The 10,494-nt window shown below is 33.9% G+C and overlaps 2 protein-coding genes across 3 annotated transcripts; one reads left to right on the forward strand and one right to left on the reverse strand.

Moving 5' to 3' along the window:
* Positions 1-2,745: 2,745 nt before the first annotated feature.
* Positions 2,746-4,385, forward strand: LOC132316678 (dof zinc finger protein DOF1.4-like). Its single transcript, XM_059815155.1, has 2 exons — positions 2,746-3,068; positions 3,180-4,385. Exon 2 carries the CDS (start codon positions 3,182-3,184, stop codon positions 4,031-4,033), a length of 852 nt encoding a protein of 283 aa, XP_059671138.1. The 5' UTR covers positions 2,746-3,068; positions 3,180-3,181; the 3' UTR covers positions 4,034-4,385.
* A 2,486-nt stretch (positions 4,386-6,871) lies between these two features.
* Positions 6,872-9,849, reverse strand: LOC132316687 (uncharacterized). 2 transcript variants are annotated; one of them, XM_059815168.1, is made up of 4 exons: positions 9,673-9,849; positions 9,440-9,563; positions 7,477-7,676; positions 6,872-7,322 (listed from the first exon to the last, which is right to left on the reverse strand). In XM_059815168.1, the coding sequence occupies exons 2-4, from the start codon at positions 9,527-9,529 to the stop codon at positions 7,067-7,069; spliced, it is 546 nt and encodes a 181-aa protein (XP_059671151.1). In that variant the 5' UTR covers positions 9,530-9,563; positions 9,673-9,849; the 3' UTR covers positions 6,872-7,066. The 2 variants fall into 2 exon arrangements, with proteins under 2 accessions (XP_059671151.1, XP_059671145.1); XM_059815162.1 differs by having other exon boundaries at positions 9,699-9,848.
* Positions 9,850-10,494: the final 645 nt, after the last annotated feature.

Below are 10,494 nucleotides of genomic sequence, written 5' to 3' on the forward strand. Positions count from 1 at the left end.
ACACCCTTCAAATGGCTCCCTCTGAGTAAATAAACTTCTACTACTCTATAAAGTAGTTCAAATTCTACTGATTGAGCCATTCAAATTTTACTGATTGATTGAATGAATGATCATAATATAAAATTATTATTGCTAAAAAATTAATTATAATATTAATCAAACCTCGCTGCATTGTTGGTCCACGGGCAACAAAATTAGCCACCAAATGTTCGTACATGCTTCGGTCAACCAAATTCCAACTTCTCCAATTGATTAATATATGGAATCTAATTGATTTCTAATAAAGTACTATATATTAATGTGGAATCATGATGGGCTTAGGATCTCAGCTGGACATCTTAGACTCCTTTAATTCATGTTATATATATATTATGATTCATTATATATCAAGCTAAGTTATCTAACTAGTTGTCCGACAAACATTCTGTTTGGACATTTTCTCAAAACCAACTTTACCTAATCAACCGACCCTGTTTGATTTTCATTCACATTCCCCTTATATTAACAATTAACAGGAGGTACAATTAATTAATTGTATTCTTAATTAATTAATTAATTGTATTCTTAATTACACATTCTTTAATCACAGCTTAATATATATATATATATGCATGTGACTCTCGTGTCCTCATATGTAGTAGGTTTTCAGTCTTTTTTACTCATTTGTAGAAATTCTTTATTTATTTTAAATTATACTGACGGCCATAGTCTGAGACATATTACAAAGAAAATAATGTAAAAAGTTGAATTTGCATCAAATTTACCTTCTCGAACACCCTTAGTAAAAAGGAAAGAAAAAACACACATACGAACAGAAATCATTCATGGATCCTAGTCCATCATTCTAAGGTTTCTCATGTTCATTTTATTTATATAGGGGGAAAAAAGGTGAAACCTAGTCCCTAGGATGCCTAACTCGGTTAATTATACATACTAGTAACTAGGTTTATATATTTTTGGTTCCAGAATATATTTTCATCATTATTATCGTTTTGGTAATTATTATGGTGTCATCTCTTGCCTTTTTTAAATAATATTTTTACGTAATTGTTATTTTATTAATTTAATTTATATTTACTATTTAAAGTTATTATATTGACGGGATAAAATTGATACAAGAGGAGTGTTCTGGTTCGGAGGAATGCCCTACTAACACTGTGAATGTGGCACAATTATACACTGTTACAATTGCGAACCCTGATCATCAAATTATTTTTTTAAATACTGAACACTCTGAATGTGGCACAGTTATTGGCCAGCTGTCATCATGATTTTTATTATTATTATTATTATTATTTTTTTCCAGAGAAAACTGTTATCATGATTATATTTGGAAAATGGTGATGGCCTATAACCCTACTTTTGAAATATAGGTAATGCTAAACTTGTCCCTGCATCTGCATACCTGCGAGAGATCCTATACATGAAGATTGAAAAAGGGTATATGAAAACGATATGTTTCAGATGGTATGACAAATTTTAAACAAATAAGATACCAACATTGACACGGATGTTACACTGTATTTAAGAAGATAATGACTTGTCATTATCCTAATCTTATTTCGATTTGTCACTGAAAGTCTATTAAAAATAGGACAATAATATATTTAAAACAAATATTAATATTAATATTGATTTTATTTTTATTTTTATTTTTATTTATAAAAATTATACTTTAATATTCAAAATTTATTAAAAATACACTATGAAATATTTAAGAAATATCAAATAGATGCATAGTTGAAGAATCACATAGGTATAAGAAAAAATATTATAAAAAATTAAATTAGTTATACATATATCCATAAATATTACATGACAAGTATTGACAAACGGGATATTAATACGTTTTTTATGCCTATATAAATCTGATCAATTTGTTAGGTTTGTGAATTGTAACTTTAAAATCATTGATTATATGTAAGTAGAACTCTGTTCATAAATTTTACTTAAAATAATCAAGTTGTAGAATTAATAAGTTTATCTTAGTATTATAATTATATATATATATATATATTTATGTGTGTAAATGTGGGCATAGATAAAAGATTTTTTAAAATTATTATTAAATTAGATGCTTATTTACACACATTTTACAAATTATGAAATCCTTATTTCTCAATTCTTATACAGTACTACTATTAGGCCTGATTTTGTGGATATAACCCAAAGTTTGATAAAAGTGCAGCTTAGCCCCACGACCACGAGTAATCACGTGGCGACCAGTGTTAATCAACAAAGCCAACAAATGGGTCCCATTAGACGCATTAATCTGAGGTCACCACCTTCTTTGTCTATTAGGAAGTCACTCACATGGACATGGCAGCAGACATTTCACCGACCTTTCCCTCTCTAGCTACATTTTCTCTCTCTACATCTCTTCCTTGTAGCAGAGCTATCCCACTAACTACAAAACAACAAAACACCACCCATGGGACCCACCAACCGTGGTACGCCCTCTTTTCCTCCTCTTGCCAACTTTGTATTTAATTTTGGTTCCATACATACAACTCTACACATAATACACACCATCGTGTGTGAGGTATATATTTCTCATATATATATATAATGTATGTGGAATGTGGTGGCATAAAGATAGATTTACTTCCTGACGTCGACTTTACACCCCAAACACAAAACGCACTATCTACGGTGATTAGATCATCCACGTGTCAGCCTTTCAACTTCACCTTAGGGACGAAGCAAAATTCTCTTTATAAAACTGTGTGAAAAGAGGATCATATATGGTCCTAGAAGGAAGCTAAGCTCGCTTAAATTACACCTCCCAAATATTAAAAACTAAAAAACCCCTCTTGGCCACTGCAATCTCAAGCAATTTTGGTCTTCTTAAGTCTCCTTGTTACTCCTATTATTATCATTATTATTGTTTTTACAGGTAGAGAGATACATATATAGATATAGAGAGAATATATCTCCGACATGCTCACTTCTCATCACCTTCCTACCCATTTCATTGCACTCTACCCTGTCCAATCTTTCTCTATATCTCCACAGAAACACACCCTCTTTGTCAACAAAAACAACCTTATTCTCCTCGTCATCTTCAGGTTTCTCTCTCTTCTTGCTCCAAGATCCAAAGGCTAGAATTAATTTCCCACTTTGATCCTTAATTTCATCACTATTAAGCTCTTAATTGGTTTTTTTGGTGTGAATCTTAGAGATGGGTTTGAGTACAAAACAGGTTTCTAATGATCACGGGCTTGATTGGGGCCAGACCCTTTCGCCCTCTGGTGCTCTGGAGTTGCCCGAACCACCACCGGTGAGGCGACAACAACGGCAACAACAACAATCGGAGCAGTTGGATTGTCCCAGGTGTGGCTCTACTAACACAAAGTTCTGCTATTACAACAATTACAACAAGTCTCAGCCTCGCCATTTCTGCAAAGCTTGTAAGAGGCATTGGACTAAAGGTGGCACTCTTCGTAACGTCCCCGTGGGCGGTGCTCGCAAAAATAAGCGGCTCAAAACATCAAACACTTCCTCCTCCACCACCACCACCACGACGGCGGCCACAAATAAGAGTAATACTAATTTGGGTGTGCAGAGTCAGCAACAATGTCAAGATCACCTTTCTCTAGAGAACGATGATCAGAAAAATTTCTCAGACATTTTCTATCAATCCTTGATTCATCCACCATCTTCAATTCAACATGACACCGTCAACAATGGGTTGTTTATGGGTTCAACTTTATCGTTGCCACAGAATCAGAATCTAAACTTTCCCTTTACGAGCTTGGGGTCTATTGACACCAACCCATCTTCAATTTCGACTTCGTTTCAGTCCTCGAATGTTTATAACTTCACTGGAGGGTTGACAAGTATGGAGGAGACAACTGTTGGCTCCATCATGTCCAGCACAAGCAGCAGCAACATCATTTCTCTGCCATGGCAAGTTCCTAACACAAGCAGTGTCATGGACATTCCAAACTACTGGAATTGGGAAGATATTGATACGTTTGGCGCCTCAGCTGATCTCAATATACCATGGGATGATAAAGAGATCAAACCCTAAAGATCAAACAGTGTCTTGGTAGATCATCAATTTGGGTGAATGGGTGTCTGTTTTTGATAATGGGTTGCCTTTTTTTTTCTTTTCTTAAAAGTCTTCTTGTTAGATGAGGGCGTGCCTTGGTCCGAATCAAGAAAACAGCCTAGACCCTGGGGTGGGACTAGCCCTTTTAAGTCTTATTATTGGATGTTACTTATAATATCACCATATTCAATATGTATGTGACTCTGTATTAAGTCATGACATCTATTGTAGTCCCTCTCAGTCTGTAACTATTAATAGTGAGATGTATAGTGTTTGAAGCTGTCCTTTTTAGTTTCAGCTTCAGGCTAGTTAAGGTGTTCATTAATGCGCTCGCTCTCTCTCTCTCTCTCTCTCTCTCATGTTTTTGTAATAATATATGCAAGAATGCATGTGTGGTGTAGGTTTTGTTTATCCACGGACCACCATAGATTTTGATAGAGAATTGGGACGGATTTGGACAGGTATATTTGAGAGATATGGGGTCGACCTCCCCAGCTGGGTTGGGTCATGGCATGGGTGACTAGAGATGTGATGGAAGATTCTTGTGGATATGTGTATTTGTAGGTACATTTTAATAATTTCACTTGGATTTTGTTTGGTAACCCCATTCATGTCCACTTGCTAGCAGAATCATTCCCTCTTCCTTGTCCTCGCACGTTTCCTCCACCCTTTTTTTTTTTAAAGGATTGGAGTTGTAAGTAGACTATTTTATAACTAGGTTTCAAGTTCAGTTGAAGGTTCATAGCTTTCAAGTTCTAGGTTTAATTGATGTGTGTTATTTGTAGACAATTAGTCAATTCGAAATTTACAAATCATTTAAAAGTCCAAAGTAATCTGTGTCAATTCTTTGTTAGAAACTAAATAAATAAATAAAATTCATAGCTTTAATCAGCACTGTAATCTTGGTTGATTGGTGGTCCTTTCAAGTACTCTCCTCTCAGTATAGTTGCAGAACATGTGCAGCTCTCTGCTTAAAAAACCAAAAAGACATGCGCATGCTGTGGGGCCATTATTTGAACCTTGTGTGTGTATATATGTGTATATATTTGTTTTCTATGATGGCTTGTTTGGTTAGTGAGTGAGCCTTATCGAAAAGTTGAAATTAAATTGTGTCCTCAATGGAAGTTCTATATGATGAAGAACCAAAAATAGAGCTTGGCACTCTCTAGGAAGTATTGCCATTGAATAGGATATGTGACACTAAAGACCAACCAAACCAAACATAGCCTTGTCTTCAATTTTATCTATATATGACCTTGTTCACATACTCATCAGCTTTGTATTGAATTTTGATTCAGTAGTCACAAGAATTGGATAGAGCCAATAGAATAAGTTCAGGAGTTCAAATTATCATATGTCAGCATTTAATTAAATATGCTTCCCAACATATCTGGACCACAAACCACTGGCCTTGGAACTTCATTTTCTGTTCTTTTGCCGGCTTGAACTTCTGGGAGATTCAACATCTGCAGGTCATATATATATATATATAGACACACACACACACCTTATGAATCTTATGATCACCAATACTGATCTTAAATAAAAGCATTGTGCCTGTTTCAAAAGAACATAAAATTGGATTTTGATAGGTTTGTAAGAACTTAGGGTTGGCAGGTCTTACAATGTCACATCATCTTGACCTAATCATGCAGGGAGAAGGATCTAGATTTGGTGGGGTTAAATGCTTCAGAGGTTAGTATGCTTTACCAAGAAATCATTTATGCGCATACCAACTGTACGAATTTATTTCGGTTAAGAGTATAAGCTTGTACTAAATATGAGCAATTCTCCAAGTGCTCTGACTGTTTTCTCCTACTCTGCATCTTGATTTTCTTTGAGAGTTCAAATGCTAGAAAAAAGAAGGTTAGTCCACTTGTACATTCCAATATGTAGAGAAGGTAATTATGAACAGCATTGCCAAACACACACACAAAAAAAAAAAAAAAAAAAAAAAAAAAAAATAAGGAGACTGGCTTTGGAGCAATCATTAATAATAAAGACAGACTAGGTGAAGTGGAAAGATTCAACAATGTTGTGATACTGGGGAAGTGGAAATGAAGGGTCCTGAATTGACATTTTACACAAACATTTTGCCACAAACAAGCTGGGGATGGACAAGTTCACAAGGCATTCTGTTCAACAAGATCTGCAGCAGTTGGGTTATCACTTTTCAAGTCTCAGCTATTTCAATTAACTTTAAATGTTCCCTCCTCATATTGATGTGCCAGTTGCTGCATACCATCTTTAAACACAAGAGTCCAACCAATAGACCAAAACACAATGAATAATTTTACGTCATAGAAAGGCAATAGTTGTTCATATTCACTTGATTGAAAACTTTGAAGCCTAATATGCCAGAATTGGTAAGATTTTTTGTTGGGCCAGAATCCTCAGCTACAAACAGGTTAATTTGTTGGAACAAAGCAAGTAAACTTAATTTTATTGCTCACAAGAACAAACACATGCAAAAGTCATGACACTGCAAACCACTAGAAAGCAAAGTAATGCAGAACACTATAATTAGTACAAGAGACCATGAAAAAAACCCTCACCACTTTAATGGTGGGAGTGGGGCTTCTACCTTTCCAATGCTTTATCTATATATTTTATGGAAGACATCAATGGTCTAGGTATGAAATGTAACAATATTTATATACAAAAATTATCCATATTTACGTTCTCTAAATTATTTCCCAAATTTAGGTCAAATACCAATAAGAGTGCAATGATATCAAATTGGCCTGTAAGAACCCAAGGTTGCCAAAGCTGATCATCTTTCATTCGTTAAAGAAATTGGTCACAGAGACAAACAGCTTACAAATACATATATATAAATATATACGAAAATTCAAACCAATCTAATGATTTAAAAACATAACCCATTACTGTCTAATAAGATTCAATATGAAAGCTAACATGTAGTCCATCATTCTAGCTGTTCATAATAATATGAGGAAGGTTCAAAAGTAAAATCTATGAAACAGACACTAGAATCTCTCCTCTCTGAATTTAGTTGTATGCTCCCATCCTTATGCCTGTGTCTCCGCTATGCACGAAACCATTGTTTGCCTTGGAGTAGCTAACGTAATAAAGCTCAGAGACTATGCCGGTAAAAACAATGAAGGCAGCACCTGCCCCAAACACTCCCTTTCTCAAGGTCTCACAAGAAGGAGGCTCATCAGTCAAAAGAGATCTATATTTTGTGTGATAGGCATTTCTCACTGAACCAGCCAGCAAGCACGCCTCAGCAATAAGAAATGTCACCCTGAAATATCAATGCAATAGCTTTTCAAATATTGTCGAAAACAGGTAGCAAATTCTCTATAGCACACAATTATTTCTGGATTTGTAAAATATTAGCAAAATATTCTCTGAACCACATCCAAACTGCTAATGATGAACTAGTAAGAAGCACGTACCAGCAGGTGATGAATAGGACAATTGCCCATGCCCTAGGACCGCCAGGTCTCAAACCCTTCCCACAGCACAGGCATCGACTTGCCACCATTATAAGAAGTTGACTAGCCAGTAGAAACAGCAATGACCCGACACCCAAGCCAGTGGCAATATCCGAATCATAAATACAGTAGCTATTGTTTGCATCCGTGGAGATATTGGCCTATCAAAGAAGACAGGAGTAGATATTGATATGTTCCACCGCAAAATCTGTGGTTCAACAATTGCTTGCAATACACAAAGAGACGAGTGTTTCGCTACCATATGAATTTAAGGATACAAAAAAAAAAAAAAAAGATACTCCGAGTCTGCATCAATGCTGGAACTAGAAAATAGACTCAACTTTGTAATACCATGTTTTTTTCCCTTCTTGAAACAATTCTAAAAAATGTCAAAGATTTTCAGACATACAAACAACACCACAAAACACAAGAAAGACGCATCCTGTTTATTACTACTGTGATGACACCACCACCAACCTATACCACCATACTGCCGATGTTGCAGACGCCACCAACAACATGGCATCGTTACTCTCGCAGCCACCACCAATCACGGTCATTGTTGCGGCTGCTGCCCCTCCATCGAAATCAGCATCTCCATTAGTTTGTCAGAATTCAATTTACATATCAAAATGTGATTTTCTTCTCTTTTTTCCTTTGGCCCCCAGCAGAGGCAGAGGGAGTTTACAAAATCTACCAGTGAAAATTACTCTTTATGTACTTCTTTATACACAAGAAATATTGGAATTACAAAATGTTTGTTTACATAAAATTGAAAAACACAAAATTAGTGGCTTATTTATTAAATTCAAGTGTAGCAACATTGAATATGACACCAAATGCTACACTGAATATGACACCAAATGGGTCCTTTGATTTCCTTAATTTTCCTTTGTCTGAATATTTAGCAGAAACATTAATAATAGTAGAAAATGTCAATTTTCCCCTATATTTATTTTTTACAACCATCTTCGAAGTTTCGATCAAATCATGGGCGGAGGCAGCATGTGCCCAGGGGAGGCAGCTGCCCCCCCTGCCCGTGCTGCCCCATTAGAATATATATATATTTTTATACATAAATTTTTAAAAATTGACATAATGCCCCCCCTAAAATTAATAAAATGGCTCCCCTACCCTTGAACCCACTATATTTTATTTTATTTTATGCGTATAATTTCTAAATATTTATAAAACACCCTCATAAAATTTATAAATTATCCCCATAAAATTATCTATTTTTAAAAATGTCTATAATTCTTTATTCATTTTCCTTTTTATTCTTCAAATTTCTTTTTATCATTTTTTTCCTTTTATTTCATTTTCTTCTTAAAAAATTCCTTTTTCTTCTTAAAAATTTCTTTTTCTTGCACTAATACATAATTTATGTGCAATAACCTTCTTTTTCTTTTTTCTCTTCTTATTAATTTTTTATTCACTTACTCTAATACACTTTTATTACACTATTATATTTTCGGCCTGCTTGAAAAAAAAATATTTTATCAGTACTAACATGCCCCTTAACCAAATTCTTGGCTCCGCCCTGGATCAAATCTAACTTAAAATTTAATTTTCCCCTAAATTTACACTGTATATCTCTTATTTAAGTCTAGATGGAAAGCATACTCGCATCAAATTTTCCTTTACAAGTACAAACAAAAGTTATATTGTGAAGGTAACAGAGGAATTCATTTAAAAAAAAAAAAAAACATGTTTTATAACCAACCGATTGGGTATCGTTTAAACAATTAGACCCCATACCCAGATCCAAATATAAGCAAATCATAAGCCAGATAGATTGAACAACTATGAATTAAGCACCAATATATTATTTATATTATAATAAAGGAAAAATAATCAGAAAAAAAGAAAAAAAAAGAAAAGAAGAAGAGACAGCAAAAGTGAAGAAGCATAGAAAAAAACTCACAGTAGACCTCCTCTGCTCAGCAGCAATAGCAAGTGCAAAAGCTATGAGATCAAAGATAAAAACCAACACCAATAGCAGTGTTGACGCCATAACAACACTTCTCCCACTTTAGCCCTTTCTCTTCCTATTCCAACACAAACAAAAAAGCAAGAAAAGCGTTACAAGAGAGAGAAGCAGTGAAATTAAACACTTGCCATAACAGATGATAATAAGTATGAGTTTAGTACTAGTACTGTATTAAAGAGAACCTATTACTCACAGAAACGCTTTTAGGTTGGGTTTGATGTGTTTTAACGTTGATGGAAGCAAAATATAAAAGAAAGCCCTGTGCAGAGAAGTTGTACCCAACTTTATTCCCTTTCTTTAACCAAAGGTGGCGTGATTCTGCACTCTCCTGCTTTTAATATACACTACTTATTAAATATAGTATTTTGTGTATATCTCTTGTTAAATAATTAAATATTATATTTAGTGGTATGATTTGATGCACTAAAACAAAGGGCTATTTTGGTAATTGTGTATGACTATGGAGTTATATATGGTTGGATATGTATGTTGTTGATTTTGAGATTCAACAATAAATAACCAACAAAGAACCGGGCTCACACGAGGCATGTGACTGTGATCGACAGCCATGCAATGCGCGTTATCCTCTTCTTATTCTTATTCTTATTATTTGTGTGATAATTAATTATAATAAAAAATTAAAATCTTGATTTGAATAGTATGTTCTTGAGTTATTTAAATAAGAGATTAAAAGTTTATTTGGTGTTGCTGTTAGAATAAAAATGGAGGTTAAAAAGAAAAAAGGTGTTTAGTGACATATTATAATAATTACTTTTTATAAATAAATTATTTTTAAATTACTTTAGTGACAATATTTTTTAAAACACTTATATTGCTAATTTTATAATAATATTTCTTAATATAATGTTTACCATAATAACAACTTTATAAAAGAATAGTTGAGATTGTCGTTATAAATTTTTTTAAATATATTAAAATTGTTTAAGAAAAAATTCTACTCATAAGGCAACATAAAAAGTTTTAAATTC

The sequence above is a fragment of the Cornus florida genome, unplaced genomic scaffold (genome assembly GCF_030987335.1).
Source record: "Cornus florida cultivar Cherokee Brave unplaced genomic scaffold, ASM3098733v1 CherokeeBrave_3.0.0_Hap2_Chr01, whole genome shotgun sequence".
Classification (NCBI taxonomy): Eukaryota; Viridiplantae; Streptophyta; class Magnoliopsida; order Cornales; family Cornaceae; genus Cornus; species Cornus florida.

Bases quoted from the DNA above. Each gene is read 5' to 3' on its own strand.
- LOC132316678 (XM_059815155.1), top strand. From the start codon at position 3,182: ATGGGTTTGAGTACAAAACAGGTTTCTAATGATCACGGGCTTGATTGG.
- LOC132316687 (XM_059815168.1), bottom strand. From the start codon at position 9,529: ATGGCGTCAACACTGCTATTGGTGTTGGTTTTTATCTTTGATCTCATA. The intron at 7,677-9,439 runs GTGAGTTTTTTT...CTTCTTTGATAG, and splicing joins CTGAGCAGAGGAGGTCTACT to GCCAATATCTCCACGGATGC. The intron at 7,323-7,476 runs GTACGTGCTTCT...TTGATATTTCAG, and splicing joins GTCCTATTCATCACCTGCTG to GGTGACATTTCTTATTGCTG.